Source organism: Pecten maximus, chromosome 5 (assembly GCF_902652985.1).
Source record: "Pecten maximus chromosome 5, xPecMax1.1, whole genome shotgun sequence".
Classification (NCBI taxonomy): domain Eukaryota; kingdom Metazoa; phylum Mollusca; class Bivalvia; order Pectinida; family Pectinidae; genus Pecten; species Pecten maximus.
In genome coordinates, this window is record NC_047019.1 from 7,828,073 (window position 1) to 7,854,075 (window position 26,003).

At 34.5% G+C, this 26,003-nt stretch overlaps 1 protein-coding gene and 1 long non-coding RNA gene across 6 annotated transcripts in view; both read left to right on the forward strand.

The window, feature by feature from the left end:
- The window catches only part of LOC117327025 (putative N-acetylated-alpha-linked acidic dipeptidase), a 65,478-nt gene extending 51,446 nt beyond the window's left edge, over positions 1-14,032 (forward strand). For 4 of the 5 annotated variants that reach the window (XM_033883842.1, XM_033883839.1, XM_033883843.1 and 1 more), the window contains exons 9-20: positions 6,114-6,203; positions 6,928-7,013; positions 7,603-7,722; positions 8,284-8,366; positions 8,859-8,990; positions 9,192-9,280; positions 9,713-9,806; positions 10,625-10,755; positions 11,911-12,035; positions 12,559-12,640; positions 13,171-13,263; positions 13,639-14,028. In XM_033883842.1, coding sequence (XP_033739733.1) covers positions 6,114-6,203; positions 6,928-7,013; positions 7,603-7,722; positions 8,284-8,366; positions 8,859-8,990; positions 9,192-9,280; positions 9,713-9,806; positions 10,625-10,755; positions 11,911-12,035; positions 12,559-12,640; positions 13,171-13,263; positions 13,639-13,828 — 1,315 coding nt within the window. In that variant the 3' untranslated portion in view covers positions 13,829-14,028. Of the gene's footprint in view, positions 1-6,113; positions 6,204-6,927; positions 7,014-7,602; positions 7,723-8,283; positions 8,367-8,858; positions 8,991-9,191; positions 9,281-9,712; positions 9,807-10,624; positions 10,756-11,910; positions 12,036-12,558; positions 12,641-13,170; positions 13,264-13,638 lie in introns of all 5 variants that reach the window. The other variant, XM_033883838.1, reaches the window with a different exon arrangement.
- A 24-nt stretch (positions 14,033-14,056) lies between these two features.
- On the forward strand, positions 14,057-19,132 carry LOC117327027. Its single transcript, XR_004532563.1, has 2 exons — positions 14,057-15,487; positions 15,519-19,132. It is a non-coding gene; the product is annotated as an uncharacterized LOC117327027 (long non-coding RNA).
- The last annotated feature ends 6,871 nt before the right edge of the window (positions 19,133-26,003 follow it).

Consider the following 26,003-nt stretch of genomic DNA (forward strand, 5'->3'; position numbering starts at 1 on the left):
CGTCATTAGTAACAGGTTCAAATTGTTTCAATAGTGATGTCATAGATTCATGACGTCAAACGTATTGTGACATCACCAAGGAGTAAATCAGGGAGTGATAACATTACCGTTTTAGTTATCATATAACTATAACAAAGTGCTATAAAAAGAATGAGAGATTCAGTAATGCCTTAAAGCAAACTGCATTATACCGATGTTACGTCCTGTTTGGACTCGTCAGTGATATTAGGGACATCATACAGCTGTTCTGTCCTTCTAGGACTCGTCAGTGATGCTAGTGACATCATAGAGCTGTTCCGTCCATCTATGACTGGTCAGTGATGACAGTGACATCATACAGCTGTTCCGTCCTTCTAGGACTCGTCAGTAATGTTGTTTGGGACATATTACAACTGTACCGCCCTTCTACAATTGTATGACTCGTCATTGATGTTAGTGACATAATACAGCTGTTCCGTCCTTCTATATCTAGGCAGTGCTAGTAGGGACATCATACAGCTGTTCCGTCCTTCTAGGACTCGTCAGTGATATTAGGGATATCAAACAGCCGTTTCGTCCTTCTATATCTAGTTATTGCTGGTAGGGACATCTTGCAGCTGTTCCGTCCTTCTAGGACTCGTCAGTGGTGTTAGGGACATCATGCAGCTGGTCCGTCCTTCTATGACTCATCATTGATGTTAGGGACATAATACAGCTGTCCCGTCCTTCTATATCTAGTCAGTGATGTTAGGGACATCATGCAGCTGGTCCGTCCTTCTATGACTCATCATTGATGTTAGGGACATCATGCAGCTGTCCCGTCCTTCTATATCCAGTCAGTGCTGGTAGGGACATCATGCAGCTGTTTCGTCCTTGTAGGACTCGTCAGTGATATTAGGGACATCATGCAGCTGTTTCATCCATCTAGGACTGGTCGGTGATGGCAGTGACATCATACAGCTGTTCCGTCCTTCTAGGACTTGTCAGTAATGTTGTTAAGGACATATTACAGCTGTTTCGTCATTCTAGGATTCGTCAGTGATGTTAGGGACATTGTACAGCTGTTTCTTCCTTCTAGGATTCGTCAGTAATTTTAAAGACATCATACAGCTGTTTCGTCCTTCTAGGACTCGTCTGTGGCGTTGGGGACATCATACAGCTGTTTTGTCCTTCTTGAACTCGTCAGTGATGTTAGGACATCATATAGCTGCTTCGTCCTTCTTGGAGTTGTTTTGTGATGTAAACGATCAAAGTATTGGTATTTAGAAGGGGACGGCAAAACCCGAAATAGGTCAAAAGAAATATCTAAAAACATCCAAAATCTAACCATAATGACAACTCTCTTTTTTCCGTCTGAAACAGAACATAACATTCGTTTCATTTCCACCAGAGAATTACGGAACAAGTTGCATATTCTTTATCACGCCTCGTAAGTGACCAGAGGAAATCTTGGACTGGTTTCCTGAATTTCATTTGAAATTTTGGAAACTTTTCTCTGCATATGTATGTATATATTAGTCAGAAGTGGAACATTGTCTTTAGTTATATACATGTACATCTACGTACATTATGAGTTTGTCACAAGACCAATAAGTTAAGGCTGTATCTTACTTGATAGTACATGTGACTACACCGTAGTTAAGGAAGGAATTTCAACATAACGATTTGAAGATATGAATGATTGTGTGATATATGAAACACTTCAAACTAAGTTTTGAGGAAATGACAATAAAAATAGAAAATTACAAATAGTGAATCATTAGCCAATCAGATTACAGCGGTTTAATGATTTCATTCCTTGAAAAAGAACGGGGATTTATCAAGTTCAGATGATTTGTGTTTGTGAAAACAGATGACCGTTTGATTTGAGAAACTAATTAATACAAATTCATTAATATGATATCTCAGAAGGAGAAGGAAACAGGATAATGATGTAACCCCCCCCCCCCCCCCCCCCCCCCCCCCCCCCCCTTCATTTTTCGATGAACATTGTTCTTTTCACGAGAATAAATAACCATTGCGGATCCAATGAATTCCCTTTGTTTATATATAGGTTCCAAAAAACTAAATACATTATTTCTATATTTAATTTTAGATTTTTATAATGTTACTGACAAGTACAAGGTACTAAAAGGGTCTCGTTCTTAATCGTAACATGCATACGCTATCGCCAAATAGTGAACGCATTATATGCTAAAGGAATGTCCTTCGAAACACATTTGAGGTACTTATATGTGAATGACCTTTGTATTGATATTGCCTGCGGTTTGACCTCTATCACGATACCCTGTAATAAGTATCTTGTAAATGACGCGATGCCCAATGACAAAGAGATATCGCCCTCTATCCACAAACCTTGGTCGAGGAAGTAACCGCGTAATCTATATATAAATCTTTGACTTCCTGTTTGTGAATATGAAATGACCTACATATTTACTCACAACATACAAACAATTGGTTGTGTCCTTATTGTACTTAGCCCCGTGACAGTCAACAATGGTACCACTGTACAAATATAAGTTTCGTGTCAACAGGAAAATTATTGAAAAAATATAGTTTTGAAACAGCCCCTGTGTATAGAACGTTGAGCCAAGGATAAAATGTCTGGCAGCCACTGATTGGCCACTATGTTATGAAGTGAGAAAATAGATATGTAGCCTGATAGGTAACTATCAATAAGAAATGTTGATATAAATTTCTTAAGTCCGATTGGTTTTTTTCCCAAAAGTTCACGTAATAATAGTAAACAGGTAAACATTTAAGATTTTTGAGAATTTTTACTGCGAAATTCACCTATTTTCAAAATGGCTACCCTGGAGAAAATTTGAGCTGAAGGACCCAACTTTTTTTTTGATAAGGTGTTATATCAGACCCTAAACTTTTTTTATAAGCCATAATCGTCATATTCAATTCAAGAATTTGAATGAAATAACCCAAAACGTTAACACTAAGGTCTATGGGAAAACAATTGGTTGGTTGGTCTCTATAAGGGGGATTTCCACATTTATCTTACCCATAGTGCACGCTGACGCGCTTTAACACATACGTATAGTATCATAATTATCGTCACAAACGTCTTCCTGATTCAGTATGCTCCTTGATTACCCTCTTACAAGCATATGACGTAAGGTCACGTGGCTTGTTTCTCTCTTCCTGCTGTCTCCTTCAAGTGGTATTTATCTTGTCTCTCCATTTCTTTGAAGTGTTTTGATATTGTGTCCACTTAAATGCTATTTTACATGTTCCTTGTTGTCAATTACGTACTATCAAACATTTATTCAATATTTTGAGCTTTTAATTACACTAAAGTATGTATTGAAGTGTATCGTAGAGTATCGTAGAGTATCGTAGAGGAGTGGAAATTACAAGCCTAATTTAAATTATATTGCGCACTATCAAACCTTTATTCAATATTTTGAGCTTTTAATTACACTAAAGTATGTATTGAAGTGTATCGTAGAGTATCGTAGAGTATCGTAGAGGAGTGGAAATTACAAGCCTAATTTAAATTAGATTGCGCACTATCAAACCTTTATTCAATATTTTGAGCTTTTGATTACACTTGTCAATCAACTAATATCAATCAACTAATATCATTTCAATACCTGAACTTTCAAATCGTAGTTACACCATGATTGTAAACTCTCTACCCGTGTCGAGAAGCGGACCGGTCTGTGCTTTCGTTGTTGTGTCCTTGGGCAAGAAATTTTACCCTAATTGCTCTGGATGACATGCGACGGGACTCTCGTATGTTGTTCAGTGAGGTAGTCACCAGCTACTACAAGGAGATCCCTCCTCAGGATAACCCTGGCTGTTCATTGGGTGGTCAAACAAACAAAGAGTACCATCATTAAGAACATTCTAATTGTGTCAAACGAAGAAATGCCAAAACTCGCGCAAGTATTACTGCATAGCTGGTAGTATTCGCGAGATATTCATTTTCGCTATATATGCGGTTATCAAATATAGCGCGAAATTATGCAGAGTGTTTACAAGGCGTGTTTACATGAATAGTATAGAATACCAACACCCGCGAACTAGTTACGACTGGGACAACCGCGAAATATTAGCCCAATGAAATGTATTAACTGTACAGTATAAAAACTACTTACCTGTGTATGTGTTGACTGTTGATGAATATTGAAATGAAGACCTGCATATCATATATTTATCTCTTATAATATATATATCTCCACATACTTTAATGGTAATCTAGATAATGAATCCGACGATATTTTACAAACCTTTATAAAATGAGTGTGTGTATGCGTTTATGCTATTAATAGAGTCAAATCTGGTCAAACAAATCCGCCTACTGTGTGCTACGCATACAGACAATTGTGAACATGACGGCTAGGGTACAATATAAAATAATTTATGTGGTCCATATGAGTTGATTAAATTCACCTGGTATGTGCAATTTTTCGCATACTTTGCCGAAATAATTGACAATGATTCATACCATCAAATGATCAGGTTACTTTAGTTTAATTGCACTAGAATAGTGATTTATAGGTTTGTGAAAATATCACTGGATATGCTACTGTAAAAGTGAATATTTTCGTGCGTTGAAATTTTCGCTTAGTCAGCCTCCAAACTGTTCGCGGTGTGGATATTTTCGCGCTGTCAGTCTTGATGAAAATATATTTTCGCGTGGCGATGTCATAGGCCGTGCAAGTATGATTTTTCGGCATTGAGAGCTCGCGACGATCGGTTCAGTAAATATACCAAACTTTGATCAACAGACACGTTTAGGATAATTGGTTGTACGATGTAAGTGTGATCATTGCATTACGTCTGTATTTGGACAATAATGACTTTGTGTCACAGTTTCCACACACCACTTGTCACCATATTTAGATCATGAACTGAAACACGTCCAGTCTCTATCTGTGCTGGAAGCTAGCCTACCTAGGAATTCATGCACTTGTGACACCATTTTTAAACAATTTCCTGTACCTTTTCTATCTCCTTCATTCCACTCTTTCATTTGTTCACATTTAATTCATGCTTACTCTAGACGTATGCTTTGTAAAAGTTGGTATTTTTTTATTTTCTAGAAATATCTCGTGTGTCATCTTTGAGTTGTCTACAAAATATGTTTTAAATTGTTGGTAAACTATTGTTGAAATTTTATCACAATACATCATTCAATAAAATGGCAATTATGGGATGCATGTTTTGAGTTGTATTAACCAAATCAAGTGAAAGACACTGGGGAAGGAGAGGAGATGAGGTTTAACTATAATCGATGTCGTATACAAACACATATGTTCTAGTTGTATCTTTGAATAATTAATTTTTCTTTGTTTTTATGGTATATACTCAAATGTGATTGGTCGAAAAATTCTTTTCATTCTTCTATGAAAGAAATTCCGAGAATGGCGCGAAAAATGTGACGTCACAATACGACAATTGTCGTTGCGTATTGATTTGAGAAAAATAATCCCATTTTAAACCAGTAAAATTGTACATAAAACGTTTTAAAATGTTTTAAATTAGAAAATCATTTTCAGAAATTAATTATAAGCGTTGATGTCAATTATTTTTCTAGTTTCATCGGAGTATGAAACAAATTTTGTTTGCAAACTTCTGTAAGAATCCGCTACGCGGATTCATACAGTTTGCAAACAAAATTTGTCTCATACCCCGATGAAACTAAAAAAAATGACATCAATGCTTAATTAGGTTGATATTTCCTTTTTTATGACCCAGGACCGTTGTATTCATATCATTTCTGTTTGTGTGATATTCCCTTACCCTACCCTAATGACGTCACAACAACAGTACAATGTCAAAAGAGGACCAACAAGAACTATATATAGAATAGAAGATACTTAATCTGCCAGCCACTCCCCATAAAGCCTCGTTTTCGCCATCTTACAAATCTATCACCGCAGATCGAGAATCACTCTCATGATTGTGAAATATGGATATAAAAAATATAAATGTTACTTAGATATCTGAAACGAATTGCCAATGACAGTCTATTTACCTTATATGTTTGATGGAGGCTCAGTCTGTTTTTCTTCCAGATGTTTGTATCTCTATCTCGACGTGTTTTATTGTAAGAAAACGTCACACTACCTTATTATTAGTTATGTCTGTCTATAACATGTTCTACTTGTGTACAGTGCAATGACTGGGCCGGAAGTTCCCGAAACATGGAGAGGCAGATTACCAATAACGTACCGCTTTGGACCTGGATTTACAAACTCCACGTTGTACGTATACTTTACTGACATTTATATATCAATATTTATATTTCATGTGTCCCTCACCGGATATGTTGATGAAAGGTGGTATGTATAGTAACTTCAATATGCGTAGCTACAGGTCAAGTTCTAGATTCAGGGTTTTGGGGTCAAGGTCACTGTTACTATTTTTAGCAGGGGCTGATTGGAGACATGTATTGCTTTAGCATGATTATATGGATTTCCAAAATAAATAAATAAATGAAAAAAAACAAACATCATAGTACTATAGGTATACAATAATTGGCAATGATAAATAACTGTAGAAAATTGCGTGATTTTGCTCACAAAATAAAAGTCTAGTTTCTCAGTGAAATTTGATGATTTATCAAAGTCGGTGTCTCCTTAATTTTTTCGCAGGAGTGATCTTTATGTCGAGTTTATTATAACATAGATGATATCTAACAGTGTCTTCAGTAATACCAAATATATTGTACGACTCGTGCGTATGGTATTACTGAAGATATTATTGGTATTCTGTTCGTTACAGTTATAGCAAATTAAAATCGACCAGGTTCTCCCATTGTCATTTGTAAGCAGTGTTTTGATTGGTCAAATAAAAAAAACCCTGATATATTTCGCTATTGAAAAATATCACTTTTCTAGAATAAATATTTTCGATATTACACATGTAGAAATGTAGTGAATATCTTTTTCCACTATAATGTAACTTCACTGGTTTCATTTTCTACAGAAAAGCTCGTCTCACCGTAAACAACTTCGAGGAGACAAAGACAGTTAGGAACGTGATCGGCTACATTCGCGGGGAGGTCGAACCAGGTATGACATTGATTCACCAGTAATGTCTTTATATTATATAATTATTGTCTCGATGTTTTGGTGACATTTCTCTTGACATTTTCTCTTTCGGAAATCATCAAACACCTGCTTCCTCAAGATTCGAGATGGGGTCTTTTATAAATGCACTGAGAGCTCCGTGAATGTGACTCCCGTCACGTGACCTCGGGCGTATGAGGAAGCCTCCATTTTGAAACTAGGATTTTCTTTCCCAATAATATGTTTTCTATAAACAGTGATAAACTGACAGGGACTCATTCCTCTTAGATATAAATCTTTCTGTTTATTTTTTTTTTCATTTTAAAATCTATTATTACGATTCATAATCTACAACAAGAATTAATTACTACATGCCAACAAAATGTAAGATTTCCTGACATAATCTTGCACCTGTCTGTAGCCTCCAAGGTTATTGATGGAACACACACGAAGACTTTCGATTTTGGCAATGCTAATTTTATAATGTCGAATTACAATTGAATTCATACAAAAATCAATACAAAGGGGTCTTATTTGTTAATTGTTATCTTTTTAATTTGTTTTATTTTTTTATTTTTTTATTTTTTTGTAGATCGTTATATTATGTTGGGAAACCACCATGATTCCTGGGTTTTCGGAGCTATTGACCCACTTTCCGGATCTGCCGCCCTCACGGAAATCATTCGTGTCCTTGGAAACATGCTAAAGCAAGGTATGTACATCATTATGTTATCAAACTATAATTGTACGTAGTGACAATAATTAATAAATGACGTCAGTTTACCTTGACGTCATTAACTGATACGTATACGTGATCGAAATCGATCGTGGTATTATCTGGAATATTGGGTGTGCTTTCTTTGTAAAATCATGGAAAATTTTATGAAGTAATGCTACTTTGCTAGCAGATGATAAATTGTGAAAAATATCGCTGTTCTTACATTATATGAAATATAGTAAAATAATAATGCTGTTCTTACATTATATGAAATAGAGTGAAATAATATCGTTGTTCTAAGATTGTATGAAATGTAGTGAAATACTATCGCTGTTTGAAATTATATGAAATGAAATAATATCACTGTTTTAACATCATGTGATAAAAAGTGAAATAATATCACTGTTTTAACATAATGTGATATACCGGTAAAGTGAAATAATGTCACTGTTTTGATATGATATGGAATATAATTTTCGCAAAAAGTGTGTGCTGACTTCATTTGTGGTATGTACATATGTACGAATATTTCTTATACTGTACCATGTGTTGTAGGTTTAAGGCCTCGCAGAACAATAGTTTTCGGGTCGTGGGGAGCAGAGGAGCACGGCCTGATAGGCTCCACGGAATGGGTGGAGGTGAGCTCATCCTTTTTATATACATTTTATCGAGACTATATCGGCAAAGCTACACCAAACTACGAGTTACAGAACGAAATATTACATATATATTTACATGTATTGACCAGTCTTTACATATTACTGATGAGCGACAGAGCGGAGTTATAATGCTTATATAATGTTGACAAATATTTATCAAACTTTGCACCAAAAATGACAACTCGCTTAATTCGAACACTCAAATAACTCGAAGTTTTCTGGTGGTCCCGTCGAGTTCGAGTGAACGAAGTTCCACTGTATATATATTGCTCATATTTTGTCATATCGGGTTGTGTTCCGTGAAGTGGGTATACAATAAGACTATATGACCGATACAGGTCTGATATAAACATTTTCTGAAATTTTCAACCTAAACCAAATAAATATTTGAAAAATGAAATCAGTATCGTAAAAAAATATTTTTTTTATGATTAAACTATGATTCTTATGACCTGTGTTCCTCTTTAACAGGAATACATGAAAGTGTTATACGAACGCACCGTCGCTTACCTCAACGTTGACTACGCCTGTGACTACCCGTATGTTCTCACAGCAGGTACCAGTCCACTGCTGCAGGATTCATTGTATCAATCCGCCAAAAAAGTAGGTCCACTTCAGATCGGATTATATAGGGTAATATTCTTGTATATAAAATAGAAATCAAGAGAGTGGGATTAATTGTTATCGCATGACTAACTGAAGGTGTTTGTTTCATCTGAATACATATTGTACAGTATTAGGACAAAGGTATCTCATTGTGTTGTTTAAGGCTTATTTTAAATACTGTCACATTGTTTTCTCAAGGTACCAAATCCCGAAAAGAACACTCCTTTTAAGACACTGTACGATGTCTGGAACGATCGAACACCTAACAATGCCGGAACTGAACCAAGGTAGACAACTCGTGTAGGGTTACGCTCTCAACTTATCCAAATTGCTGCATATGTGTGGCGTTTCGTTGCTCGTTTTTCTAACTACCTTTATCAGATAATGACCTATGTGGTCACAAAAGTGTAACATTACGTTTATGAGACGTCAATCAATTTAACATGTCAATTATATTAAACTTCAAATTTATGTCCACGTAGGTGTTAACAAATAATTAAAAAAAGAAACTATGGAATTCTAAAAATAACGATATGAGGTCAATTCGGACAGTTATTTCTTCCTGATTTGTATGAAAAGCTTTTTTTTATATTTAAAACAAAGCAATCCTCTGCTGTCTTCAATATGTCTGTGTTGCTTTCATGTCTCGACCAATACTTTCGTATTGATAATATTTGTTTAAAATACATATTAAGATACTTTGTTACTGGTGTTTGCAGTGTTTACTACAGTTTAGGATCTGGAAGCGATATGGCGACCTTCTACCAACGGGCAGGTGTCCCGAGCGTCGACATGTGGTTTACGTACGACGAAGTAAGTATACTTTTACCTACGCGCCATCGCCATGACACGGACACAGTGACGTGTTGTGTTATCCGGCCATATTGGCTTTTTCGGCATAGCCTATAATATTCTTTTGGCCCCGGATATGACGCGACAGGTGGCGTTACTGGTCAAGATGAAATATGTCAATGTAGCGGTAGATGCAAAATGCAGATCTGCAGTTAAAAACGAAACAAAGTTAAGATTGAATGCAAGCTGAATAAGTCGATGTATCTTTTCAAATGAGACATTAATAAAATCATATTCCTGATTCAAATGCAGTCTTATCATCACCAAAAATGATTCAAACTGATATAATTTTGTTATCCGTGCTGAAACCCATTAGTTCGTTGATTTATTTCAAAAACAGTTTTACATTATAACTACCAGCATTTAAACTATGTCGTTTATCTTTTTTAAGATATTTCTTGTTACTTATGTTAACTACTTATATTGAGAAAAGAAAGTGGAAATGAAAATAGACTTTCAGCGATATCCACTTGGCGGTAGTGGAAGGTTGAGTTGCTCCTTTAGGGGCCGCCAAATCGTATAACGGAAATGAAAAAGTGGATTGGAGTTATGTAAATGGAAACCAAAGTCGAACGAGCTTTCGGAAATTGCAGCGAAAAAAAATATCGCATCCGGTTTTCCAACATTTTTTTTTTTAATTTAATGATAAAAAAAGCCATAAATAATTTGTTAGGCATCTTTGTAAGGATACATTTGTCTTGTTCGGTGTCTATGTAAGGTGTTCATTTGCCCACGGCTTCTAGACTGTATTCAAATCGTCATTAACTTTGGAATTCCAGAATAGATGGGATATTTTGTCGTATCCGACCTACCACTCGGCCTATGAGACGTTCGAGATGTTCACTCGCTTTATTGATCCGAACTTCAACTATACCCTAGCTATGGCCCAGATGTGGTCCATCATGGCATGGTGAGTTATGTAACCACAAACAGTATCATCTTTTTTCACAGTCTACATCTTTGCATTGTATTTCATCCTCTATTACAAGTAAAATTTGATTTCTTCTCATATTTAAAGGTCGCCATGTTGATACATCTCGTGTTTGGAGATATATTGACAGTTTGCCTTATTTAAAAGATTTAGAGTTATGACGGTTTATTTTACTCTTCGATATTCTATTTTTGTCATGAAATTAATTCACAGTGAAGTAGCATGCGTGTTTCCAATACTAACAAAAACATATGTTTAATTATGAAGTAATATTGGTTCCTGTATCACGATATGGTCAGGAGATGCTCTATCTGTTAGAACGCCGGCCACGTAACCTCAGATGATGATCCGAGGTGCGTGATTCGACGCTCTAATTACTCTCTACTCTAATTGTTCTGGGTGGTAGGCACCAGCTACTACAATGATACCCCGCCTCAAAATTATCCTACCTGTTCACGGAGCGATTAACCCAGCCAGGAAACAAATTTCTTTCCACACGTATATAAAATTTTCGCATATTTCCTTTAGTTCTCATGATACCAAAACACCAACTTTATCGCAAATAATGATATCTTTGAATAAGAGACACGTTTGCGTACAAATACATGTAGTTGTGCTATTCTATTTTGGTCAGCTCTACGCTAATTGGGTTTTCGGTTGTGTTTCGAATTGAGTTTGTTCCTGATATTTATACCATTACACACTGTAAACTCTCTTAGAAATGATCAATCAAATAATTATTAACAGTAGACACACAGGTAAGCTCAATGTTCATCTTGATTTATCTTTATTTAAATGTAACAGTCTGGAGTACAATACTTAGATTTTTGGTATTTGTTATTTCACTACAGCATATGGAGAGGTACCCTCATCTAAATATCGTCAATCTTCGTTGTCTCAAACTCTGATAACTCGTAAACCCCGCTTAACTCGAAGTAAAAAAATAATTGCAAAATAAACTCCGTTGACCCGAATGTTATGGATATATCGAAGCTTTAGTGTGTTTGTTTGTTTTGGTTTTGTTTTTATTGTTTTTTTGTTGTTTCTCTTTTGTTTTCCATAACCCAGCTTGCTTTGAGATAAAGATGTTCGGCTGTACGTGTATTTTATTTGTGTAATGTTAATATGATCCAGGGACCTTTCTAATGTGGAACTTCTGCCGTTCGATCCTACCCGGTATGCGACTGCGATCCAAGAATTTGTCTCCAGTTTAAAAAAGGATTTCAGCGAAGTATGGAGCCAACAAAATGTTAACATACGTGAGTACGAATGTAATGAAATTTGTAATTATTGATAGGCTGAAATGTTATTCTTTGAAATATGAATATTATGCACTGTTACACCAAAGTATATATCGAAAATCCATCATGTGAGTTTATAAGAAATAAATATTTCAACCATTATCTACACCTCCTTGCATTGCCTGTTAGCCAAGTTGTCGAGTTTTTAATGACTGTATACACACTTTTATGTGTAGTTGGGCGGCATAGTAACACACTTGCATTTCAACTAGGCGACCAGGGTTCGATTCCCATGTCGGACGTGAAAAGTTATAGGGGGAGCCTGCCCGACCACGTTGGTTTCCTTATGGAACTGCGTTTTCCTCCAACACTAAAACCCCTTATGCGATTCTTGGCCAACAAGAGTGATAAGAATCGGTTAATATAACTTGTTTCGCAATGTTGTAAAATAAAGTTTACTTTTGAATATATTACAAATATTTCTTTCTGTCTAGGTGTCGTAAAGTGGAACATTGATTTAATCATCTTATTTTATATACAGAGGCTCTTGATTCAGCAGTAACGAACTTGACTGCAAGCACAAAGGCCTTTAAAGAAAAGATTCAGTCTCTGAATGATACAAGGTACGTCACGCCGTAATGTTCCCAAATACGTAATCGTTTTATAATTTGAAACAGCAATGGTTACAAAAATATTAGCATTCTGATACAAACTGAGTGTAGGATTCAGTAGAAAACAAATCATACTGCACCATACAGGTGTCTCCTCGTTCTAGGAATCGTCAGTGATGATAAGGGCTTAAAGTGTTAATGATAGGATGCGACTAAAAAGGAAACCCGAAATTAATAAAAAGAAATACCAAAATCTAGATTAGAAGGTGCAAAAGACACATACATTTTATCAGTTTTTAATAAAGTTCTTAAATTTTGATATTGCATTTCAAAAGTATATATTATATTTATGCAACATGTATAAATATATATTACTGCCTGTGTTCATGCATGTAATGAGATATGCAATGTTATTCATATCATCTTGGTCGAGTGAGCACCATTATTTTAGCATGAAAGTAAATTAAGTGCCGATAATCATGTACACAGTATATACAATATACATTCCGATTAATTGTTTGATAATTACTTAATACCTACAGTCCGCTCTCTATCCGAATGCTGAATGATAAAATGATCCAGTTTGAGCGAGCGTTCATAGATCCAGAAGGTCTTCCGGAGAGGAGGATATACAAGTATGTTAATTTATTTATTATCTATACACAACTTAATGTAACCAAGATGTCACTACCAAGGCAACTATTTCAACCGTGAACTGATGCACTGTTTAAAAACACCGAAATAAAATACGACATAAAATGTTTACCATTCTAATTGAAGTAAAAATCTTTATCGCAAACAATTGTAATGTTAAAGACTTAAGGAGAAGAACACTAAAATAGACATTTGGGTTACTATAGGAAAGGGAGCATTGTTTAAAATTCAAGTAGAGTAGAGCGATGCCTTAGTAATACAGTTTCAGACATGCAGGCGAACAACACATGTATTTTAATCATTTTGTTTTATAGGCTTGTAAATGCTTTGAATAATCGTCTTCTCTCATGTTTCAGACACGTTATGTTTGCCCCCAGCCTTTACGATAGTTACTCCGACAACAGTTTCCCGGGAGTTGTCGATACTATGCATGACATCCAGGTAAACAACAGGACGGACAAATGGAGTCTGCTAAAACAGCAGGTGTCTGTTGCCACATACACCATCCAATCGGCAGCAAACACACTGGATGATATAGGGCTATAATTCTACTTCCGTTTCATGTCTTTATGTACAGTGGATCAATTTCGTAATAGTTATGAATTTTAATAGTTTGTTTTTACAATGTTCATGTTTTGATAAATATATATGATTATATGTTTTTTTTTATGTTTTTAAATCATGTAGAGAGAGAGAGAGAGAGAGAGAGAGAGAGAGAGAGAGAGAGGAGAGAGAGAGAGAGAGAGAGAGAGAGAGAGAGAGAGAGAGGAGAGAGAGAGAGAGAGAGAGAGATTGTTTATTATTCATTCTAATGTAAAAAAAAAAAATCGGAAAAAATCATTTTAGTAATAAACAAAATATGGAAAATATCCTGATTAATCTTCCCGCGATATGATTGACGTTGTAACTCAGTTTTGAGCACCTGTAAACGTCATCACAATCTGAACACCATGGAACATTTCTCCGTCATTCCATGAGGAATAATTCAAGGATTGAGGACGTATATATTACATTTTACCGGTGTAGTATAATGAAATCATCATATTGATGAAAACGTTTACCCACAGTAATATCCCACCTGCATCGAAATGCTTTTAACATGGTTTGTTTGCTTTTTTCAATCTACTTATATAGGCTGTCTCAGAATACTAGAAAAAACTTTTATGAATAGGTTGACCTTGCCTGAATTTTTATCGACATGTTTTTATTTGTTTTTAGCTTTTAAACACACAAACATTTTATGATAAATTAGATGTATTTTTTTTTCATAAATCGAGTTCTCGAAAGTATTGAAATTTGGAATATGTGATAGTTCGATTTTCCTGCTGAATATGTATGTGTTGTAAGTGCTCTATACAGTCGAACTCGTGGTATTGGCAGTGTAAACAAAATCTGCGATACCCATGACAAGACTATTGTATATCATAATAGATGCTGCTAATTTCCAGTTATCCACTTTACTGCAAAATCGACACTTTGTTGAAAACTGAATGTGTGTAACCAAAACGTCCAAGTTGTGATGTCATGGGACTTCTTACTATGGGAACGGTCACAGAAGCAGTTCATGCGACTTTCTTGGCAGGAAATGACGTCATTGATTAGACTCATCGATAGGGTTATTACATTACATTGACACATATCTGTGATATAATTATGTAAATGCTATTGGTGGATAATTTTGTAATTTTTGCTATGACTTCATTTCGTAAGCTTATGCAATGACACTGCCTCCGTCATGCTGCTAGTTTAGAATCTCTCGTTCATGGATCCTAACCAATTTGGCCTTGAACATTTAAGTTTGATAGGCACTGGATTTTGTTTGATTAAAGATAACATTTGAGTGTGAATAGACGAACTACGGTTCTGAACTTTCCCTTTGTTTTGTGTTGTCATAACTACCACGATATCCTGGCATATTCTCGAAGTATGTAGTATCGGACCATTGGACCTCTTGTATTTTTATTTGCAAATTTTGCTGCTTTAGAATCAAATGAATGTACTTAAATCGCACGAAGAGAAGTGTCAGCTATCATTTTAAAGATGTGTACATTATATGATTTTTCTTCTTTTAATCATTGTATACAGATCATCGAATTCATATTTATAAATAACATATAATTATTCATTTTGATAAGATATCCGTAATTATGAATATAATAAGGTATATTACCTATTGATTTATTTTCAAAGCATCATGCTTGTGTTGTTACTGTAAAGCACTTAAATTTCGCAAAAGCTTCATTTTGCGAACTTACCTCACCATACATATTCGCGAAATTATGATTTCACGAACGCTGGTCTGGTCTAGAAATTTCTTTATATTCGCGAATGATGAGAAAGCTGAGCAATGAACTTTGCCATAGACCTTTATCGGTAATCGATAGCTTATTTTCGTACAAAAAATAGAATGGATTTTAATTCCCGATTGATTCTACTCGCGTATCAACGCGAAAATAAATCACACGCGAAATATAGGTATTTTACAGTAAGAACACTTTGGATAAATGTCCTTTTTTATCTACTATTTGTTGTTTGATGTGATGAATACTTTACAGTTGTTACTGTTTATTACTATTATTTACTATTTATGCTGGTGCTAAATATGTAGTCATATTTGCTTATTGAAATTATTCTTTTTATTCTTTATGTATATATTCCTAAATGCGCTTATTCATTCCAAATGACAATTTGATACATAAATATATGTATACCGCTATATTATAATTATTTAAACAATATCTTACTGCGACCATCATTACTTTCATAATTAGCTGCAAGGTTAATATAATTTATTTAAATTTTTGCCTAAGATGTCGTTTGCGTCTTTTGTAAGAGATACGATCTGTCCCTTACAATAAGACCAGGTTTCTACCTCCAACTCATGGTTAAAGTTTTGGAAATGGCTTACTATCCACTAACGAAGTTGACATATTTTTTATTCTCCTCATAACAGTTGCTAAGTGGTCTAGCATTAATTTTCATTTATTAATTTGTTTTGAACCTTACTTCATAGTAACTTAATATCACAAAAATGAAATTTACATCTTGTGAATCTTATTATCTCTCCAAAATCTGCAGCTGGAAAATTTCTTCAAATTATTATTTTTTATGTTGTATCATTTTGTAATGCTGCCCCGGGTTACTAAGATCAAAACACATTATAGTTGCGTCTCGGTCAAAAGTACACCGTCTTCATAAGGAAACCACCATTCAAACTCAAAATCGATTTAACGAGGGGAAAATATAAACAAAAGCAACAAAGCATACCGAAATCATAAACCATGATCAAAATTCAAAACGATTGAATGGGGGCAAAATAAACATAATCTTTGCATTAAGACTCCTGAAAATTACAAGAAGAATAGAAGTAGTTGCCCCGGAAGAGTTTGCGTCTTCTGGTTAGACATTAGCCTAATGGTTAAGCTGAAATTTGACTTGACAGGATGTATGTCTTGTGCTGGATGCCTGTGTGGTTAAGTCTGTTAACGGGAAGGTCATACCAATGGGTAAAAGTTTATTTTTGGATAAAATTGTTACCCATGCTAAATATCTTTAACTATTGAAATGAGATATTCTACTTGAGTTTGATGTGAATCAAGACATTGAAACCATATTTTGGGTTATTTTCGATTTCAAACTCTGGTTTGTTCAAATAGAAATCTGGCTACTCCAAAGGATGTATTCTCACTACGTTACGTTCTGACAATATGACATTCATCTGTTTTGTTATATTTGTCACATATGTGAAGGCGCATAATTATGTACATCAAAATGTATCTTATTTTGTCAAATAATGTGTTTCTTATTAATTATGTATACATAATTCCATTCAAGAGATCGCCGATATCGTTTATAGCACAATTTTATATAAAATATCTAGTTATGTAGATCAAGATTAATTGAATTATCATATTAAAAACCTTTACAATTTTACATAGCAATGAATACCAACGTCAATACAAAATTATACTACTTATATTAAACGACTATAACTGTAAAATCACGGTAGGAAAATTTTATCAGTCGTAACATTTTTCAAACATATATGTCTTAAAACGAAGAATTTTACTTAATAAGAAAAATTAAAAAGGGTCCTCAACCATGTATTATAAATACCTAAACTAGAACAGAACTATAACATTTCAATTCGGTAGGTCCTGAGAGAAAAAGAATATTTTAATCCGTAAACAGATATCTATAGAATTTCATATTCATACGAAAAAACATTCGTTTAATGAGTATGAAATCTACCGTTATGGTCGCTTTAATGAGTATGAAATCTACAGTTATGGTCGCTTTAATGAGTATGAAATCTACAGTTATAGTCGCTTTAATGAGTATGAAATCTACAGTTATAGTCGCTTTAATGAGTATGAAATATACAGTCACGGTCGCGTGTATGATTAAATCCAATGCATAATTGTACATCCACGTCATTTGTTATATGTAAATTAATAATTTCAATGATTAAATTCAATAATCGTGTAATTGAATGTAAGCAGTCAGTAAAAATGAAATATGTTTAAGTGTGGGTAATGCTGAACATCAAACCAAGTGTGTTCATCGTTGTCATAATTTGTACCCCATCCTTCTTGCTACAATATCAATGGCACATTTTCTTAATTATGTATAACATTTGATATTTTTCAATATAATTTTGTTGCTACACACTACATTAAGTAGATGTACATATGATCTTAATATATATAATCAATGATATTTATTATTTCCAGAACGAGTTTATCCGCCATCAATAATTAATTGCTTTTTAACAACTATATGATTATACCTACATGTATATATAGATATATATAATAAAATTGTTAGGAATGCCTGATCCCTTCGGACGAAGTAATATACAATGAAAAACAAAAAACTCGACAACACAACTTTTCATCGCATTTTTTGTGACGTAACCAGTTATGACGTCACTTTACTAGCGATAGAATAAACATTTGCTTCATCATTGTCACACAAAAAATCTATTGTCGAGGTTAAGATCATTGTATTGTGTGTAGGACAAAAATGATAGATATATCTAAAGTAAGTAAGATGTAATGGTCCAATATAGGTACTGGGGCCTTACAGGATAAACAGACCTCCGCTTGATGTGTATTACTAAATTAACATACATGATCAATGAAGTGATAACAACAGTACAGACAAGTAAATTGACGAATTTTCGAGGTAATTCGCCCATCTATCCGGGCACAAGTAAATACAAATGATCACATACAGACATAGAACATGGAACAGTTACATTAATTTATTAGATAAACTACAAACAATATAGATTTTCTTGGTTATTTTTATCATTTCCCCCTTCGGTCGATAACTAATTCGCCGAAGGCATACTGTTATTTAGTAACCATGCAATGTCGCCAATGAGCATGCGCTGAACCTGTTTTCACTACATCTCGTCATCAATCACTGAATCACAGGGATGACATCAATCTAAGTCTTGAGTGACGTATGTGATGTATAAACAAAACACTCGCAGTCAAATCACCAGCCAGATTATGAAGTTTTAGTGTATTTCTTGTAATCAAAGTTTGTATTGACGTTTAAGTGTAAAAGTTGTATCATTGTAATTTCGATATCTTTTTTCATATCAAGCTTTGATACATATCAGTCCTCGCGCCCGAGCGCCAAATAAATTATAGGGCTCTGTGATTGGAACTGACCATGTAATGTAAATGGGACAAGACTATGTGTTACAAATGCACATATGTGTGATGTGATATAGGTATGAACATTTTATGTGTGGCGTGTGTATTAAGTGTTGGGGATAACTGTGATCTCTTTAAGAATGAAATCCAGAATATGAGTCGATTAAAAAGTATACTAGTACGTAACATGTCCTGTTTTTATTATACATATATCGGTTTTGGTTCACAATAACTAGGCTTTTTGTCACTTTCGAAAACTTTAATCAGGTTCTTCCGTTATCGACACCCTCAACAACAACCACCCACACGCACTCCCATACCAACCACCCACACTCCATCCCATACCAACCACCCACACTCCATCCCATACCAACCACCCACACTCAATCCCATACCAATCACCCACACTCAATCCCATACCAATCACCCACACTCAATCCCATACCAATCACCCACACTCAATCCCATACCAATCACCCACACCCACACCAACCAGCTACAACAAGCAACCACCATTCACCAACACCACCCCAATGCATAGTACAAATGTACTATATATTCCCCAGTAACATGATCATATGATGACATAGACAGTCATTTGTTTCGTTGGCAATAATCGTTAACAGATGTTGAAGAAAGTAGTCCAGAATATATATTATGTACATAATATATTCAATAAGTATATCATTATACAAATATAATAGCAGATAAGCAAACGAATGTTATTTACATATTATGAAACGTCACATAATCATTCTTCATGTAATTTGACATAATAATGCAGGTGCACATGAAACAAAGACACCTATATTGCTGACTATTTTCAAAATAATATACATCTGTACAACCAATGTACTGTACCACACAACAAGGGAGTCAAACTTGAATAACAACACCCTGTTGCACGAAACTACAAGCTGTAAGCAAAAGTTGGTATCTGAAACCTCCATGTATACATACTTCACTTATTTTTTTCTCTGTTATCATATATCATTAACTTCAGTGTATTGAAAAAAATAATAAGGAAAAAGTACGAGGCTGTATTAAGCGAGTCATATTGCGAGATCCCGTTGTGTTGTTATTGGGAAGGTCATCCCCGATTTTACCCCTTAGGTTCTTGTATTATGCCGAATGTAACACTTGGTTTGTTTTGTTTGTTTTTGTTTAACGTCCTATTAACAGCCAGGGTCATTTAAGAACGTGCCAGCTTTTGGAGGTGGAGGAAAGCCGGAGTACCCGGAGAAAACCACCGGCCTACGGTCAGTACCTGGCAACTGCCCCACGTAGGTTTCGAACTCGCAACCCAGAGGTAGAAGGCTAGTGATTAAAGTGTCGGTACACCTTAACCACTCGGCCACCGCGGCCCCCCGAATGCAACAATGATTCACTTCCGTATATAAGTAAATAACAACTTGGAAATGTCTGTTGCATTCTTAAAGCTGAACAAAGTTCTACATGGCATAGTTAAAGGGCATTCCTTCATTCGTATATCAGAAAAATATACAAAAAAGGCATATCGTATACAAATACCGTATGTTTTTACGGTAATTTTGCGCAAAATCTAGACAGTTGTTTAATTCAGGTACCGATTCCTCTTTTCATTCACCATTTTATTCAGCGAGTGCCAGTTTTACCCATACACGACAATGCCGCCATTCTCCTCTTTCTGATTCTCACATCTTGGTATTTATTTTTGTGGTTGTCGGTCAAGGTTAGTTAAAGGATGATAGTCAACATTTTCTACAGTCAAAATCGTGTGTACTTCATATATTTCTTGAAACCCTAAACAGATCTAGGTCATATTCGCACTAAAGTATCATAACATCAAGTTTGACACCAGATCAGATTTCGGAGTTTACAAAAAAAGTATGATCATTTGTTTTTGTAAAATGCTTGCTTTTCTACACATTTTAACATTTGTGGAATAATTTTGTATTGGTTTTCATTTCTATCGGAGCAGGGGTTAAATTTCCACATCACACTATAACCATGCTTGTTTGGCTTCTATTGAAATATACATCGTTAGTAATATGAGAACGTACTGAAATCAGCCATGGCGCCGAACATTTCGTTTACGATACTTGAAATAATATAAAACATTTATATGTATACACGTACTCAACATAACAATGTTCAATTAACAACGATCCATGAATTCTAATCTAAACTTGATGATCAATACGAGTCAATTCCCTAACTTTGCATTTTCGGTCTCTAGCTGAAATGAGAGACATTGATGTATCATTTCTAGGCACTTCTTGCGAACGTCTTTTTGTTTAAGATTGACTGGTGTTTCATGTCAAACACACATTGATAAATAGCTAAAGAGACGTTGCAGACATTCTATACGTAATCAAACAGTGTACGCGATGGTATTCAGTATTCCACAGACGGTATAAAACTCGTAAAATTAGTTTATTTTATGCTCCAGTATCGATCCCACCGGTCGACTGCGTCTAAAGTGTCAACAAACATGGTAGGGTATGCATTTATTTTGCCTGCACGCAAAGATTTTATGTGTTTTTGTTTGATATAGAACAGGCACGTGCGCAAAGTACACAAATAAAACTATTCAACCAGAAGTTCAGCTTTAACATACTCCCTGTCTTTTGTAATATATGGCATTAAGGCGTTAGTAGTGTTAGTTGCACTCAAACAACTAATAATTTTATGGGTTGACATGCTTAGGACGGGTGATTTTCTTATCTGAAGAAATAAAAAAAAAATGCCTATTACGCTTATGTTTCCATGATGTTATTGCCAAACTAGGTCAAATTAATACAAAACTAGGTCAAATTAATACAAAACTAGGTCAAATTAATACAAAACTAGGTCAAATTAATACAAAACCAGTTCAAATCAATACAAAACTACGTCAAATTAATACAAAACTAGGTCAAATCAATACAAAACTACGTCAAATTAATACAAAACTAGTTCAAATCAATACAAAACTACGTCAAATTGATACTAAAACTAGGTCAAATCAATACCAAAACTAGTTCAAATCAATACAAAACTACGTCAAATTGATACTAAAACTAGGTCAAATCAATACCAAAACTACTTCAAATTATTATCAAAACTACGTCAAATTGATACTGAAACTAGGTCAAATCAATACCAAAACTATTTGAAACCAAACCAAAACTAGGTCAAATCAATTCCAAAACTAGGTCAAATCAATACCAAAACTACTTCAAATTATTATCAAAACTAGTTCAAATTAATACCAAAACTAGGTCAAATCAATTCCAAAACTAGGTCAAACCAATACCAAAACTAGGTTAAATCAATAACTTTGAATAATTGTAGGAAGAAAAATTGTTTGCTGTAAACTAAAATATTTTATTTTGGTCAACACATCAAAAAGAATCAGAAAGTAAAATACCACATTTCTTACAAAGAAAGTTGATTTATGATACAAGATTTATCTCCCCTCTTATCCTACTTGCTAATAGAGGTATCAACAGTATCTGTCTTGCGAGTTAAAGCGATACATGAATAAATACGGTAATGGCCAAATAGGTACATTTTACGACAACGTCGACAGTTGTAACAATGGAAATATATGGAAATAGCAGTTCCTTCATAAATATGTATAAATCTTCTAATATATTTATATAGGCTACGAGACAGACGTTGATAATTGTTTGTGTTGTGTTTTTTATGCAAATGCTTAGAAAATGACCTTGGGAAGATCAAATGAGGTCATTACGCGTAAATTATTTGAATAGCTTCTAGGATTGAGGATTCTAGTTTCACATTATATTTTGAGATTTTTTTTAGGATATCTTGATTAACTGTGTCAATGGATGGGGTAGCAATAGAAAACCACCTGCAAAGTCTTTAGTATTTTTTCACAACCCATCTGTGTAAAACCTTTATATGCACGAATTACAGAAAGGGTAAATTAATTCGAGCTATGTTAGATTTGACATCTGACAACATCTTTTGGATATTTCACTCTAGAGACTGAACACAAGATATCTTGCTGCCATGAAAGCTCGTTAGAGGTGATATACATTTATCACAGCCACAGGAAAAAAAACCCATCTGAGATGATATATTGTGTGACAGACTTGCCAAGGCTAGGCAGGTAGGTAGTTCCATGTATATGACTGTCTAACTGGAATTATACATTCTGTGTCATTTTCCTGTGAAAATATTGGAAACTTGAGCAAATCAACTTAATCCAGCTGGGTAAGTCTATATAAGTAAGTAGTTCCATGACACTTATTTATATGACTGTCTAATTATAACTAGGATTATGCATTCTGTGTCATTTTCATGCGAAAATTATTGGAAACTTGAGCCAGTCAACTTAATCCAGCTTGGTAAGTCTATATAGGTACATGTAGGTAGTTTCGTGGCATTCATTTACACGACTGGCTAGCTAGGTGGTATGATGTATTCTTTATCTTCATATCATCTTCATCTTCATTCATGTGAAAATAGCCATGCTAAATCTAGATTTGATGAAATGTTTCTGTGCCACTAAATGTGAAATTTGTCACATGTTATTTTACAGGTTGTGACTTATCATATATATAATCTCTGTACTCACAACGAAAAAGCCAACATCATCATTCTTGGTTTCATTTAGATTTCCTGATCCGTAAACGGTGATGAAACCGATCTGATGCTGTCACGACATTATTTGCTCTCAACATTTTTTTAACTCCATACTGAAACCCCTCTATTACATAGAAACAATGTAAATTATTGACAAGTTTGATTTATAAACATTTGAGTGTAGTTTGTTACATTTAAAGTCAGTTTTGGTAAAATTGCTTTTCTGATTAATGTATTTTTTTTAATAAAATCTTATATACAACATTTAGGAATTGTGATGTTTGATTATCATAATTTCTATGAGATGTAACACGCAATTTGATTGGTTGATCAAAATAATTTTAGATTATTTAATCGCGGTAAACATACACAATAATTAATATGAAAACCTATCATGACTACGCCGTTACTAATGCAGTTGAGATGATTCATATGCAAAACTATTTTCTTGAGTTAGGTCTGTTCTCTTGGGGAAAATAAAACTCTTAATTCAAGTAGATATAAACACTTGAATTGATAAAAAACAACACTTGACATTGTGATATATTTGTACAACGGTTATGTACGGCTGTGTTCTCACAAATGCCTAACACAGAACGGCACATGTCCGATTGATGATAGTATCGACTTTTTTAATGGATCGCCTGATACACAATAGTTTGCAGTGTTAACACACTGAACAGTTCTATTTCTGTATAAATATACAATATAAACACATCCACTTAGTTGCACACCGTTATCATGACGAGTTGTTCTATGAAATACAATTTTAAAATACATTAATTAAATCGAACATCTTTAAAATATAGTTAAGATTATCGTTATATTCAACATTTGAATAGTTTTGAATTTCATTATTTCTGGACATTTAATAGATAGAAGTTCTGTGTTTTGTTGAGAGCTAACAAGGCTGTCAAAAAGGTAAAACAAATCTAGGTAAAGTATAGTATGACGATGTTACCCCGATTAAGAATTGCTTGGTATTTCGTTTGTCTTCCGTTCTCATCATTTTATCTGTGTTCTTAACAGTGATATGTAAAAAAAAAAAAAAAAAAAAAAGAAGAAAAATCAATAACGGCTAGCATAACTTTTAAAGGAACTATGTAAATGTATTTCAATTGATAAGATGCGTTAAATAAATATGGAAGAGCGATCTGATGATTCGTAACAAGTGTTATTAGTTATATGCCAATCTGATTGTCCCAGCATTTAACATTCTGTGAAAGAAAAATGATTCTATTGATATACATATATCGATTGCGTTTTACTCAAATATCAGAGTGGAAGCATACAGTTTTCTGAATTGATCGACGTTGTAGTAATTATCTTTTGAGAAATTGACGACTAATTACACATTCAGAATACAAAAACCATTGGGGGAATAAAAGCAAACAAAAAATAAAATGAAGGACGAAGAATGAAATAACAATAATTATCATCGCAAAAATCACATTAGAACGCCACGTTCATGGCCGATTCGGATTGCTGTCATGGCGCCTGTTCGATAAGCGCCTATTTCAGGTCTTTTCTCTTGAAATGTTGACATAAATTATTACGGGCTACCTTGTACACACAGATTAATGATCCGCGGGCCTCTTCTGTAGTTTCGTATTTGACCAATCTAGCGAAATCTAAGACATCACCAGCACAACCCTGACGTGTTTGTTTGTTCTGGACTGGTCCCCAACACTTGTACCACTCAATCCGGCGGCTGAAACAGACATCAGCATATTGCATATGACTCCGATCTATTTTGCAAGTCTTCAATTCAAAACGACCTTTATATCAATTTGAATGGCTTGCATATCTTACAGCCCAAATTCCTCAGGGAAACTTTGTTCTTTTGCTGTGAAAGCCATCACAAGAAACACTATCTATAATTTACATCAAGATAACCAGACATGGTATTATGAATTCGATAAATAAGTTACCCAATCCTGTGTTGACGGAATAGATTCAGAATAGGGTTTCGTCGATCGTACCTGCATCAAGTCACCAATGAAAAAACAATAAATCCTATAATATTTCTGTTATTATGTAGGCCTCTCCGTGAAGAGACATTATTACCGTACAAGTATATGTAGCTGTCGGTCAGCTGTGCAAGTTGAGGAACAATAATGAATAAATATGTAAGCTTTAAATCATTTCAGATGTCTGTGTCATTCGCTCACTTATTCATGATGCTATCAAATGATCCTTCACAAGTAATTGAAACTTCATAAACTAGAAAGGGGCAGTTTTATAAACTTAAATTGATGATACGCATGACTGCAAACTAGTTGTCATAAACCACTCAAGCATGCATTAACCGTAAAAGTCCTTATGCAGAAATCTCAACCTAGGGCGAAATGTTTCAAGTCACAGAAAATATGCTTAAAATAGCAGTATTCTACCTAAAGCTTGACTGCCTAGTGTATATATATATATATATAGCTATGGGTTTATGTAGTTCGGCTTTATAAGCATACTGACACAGT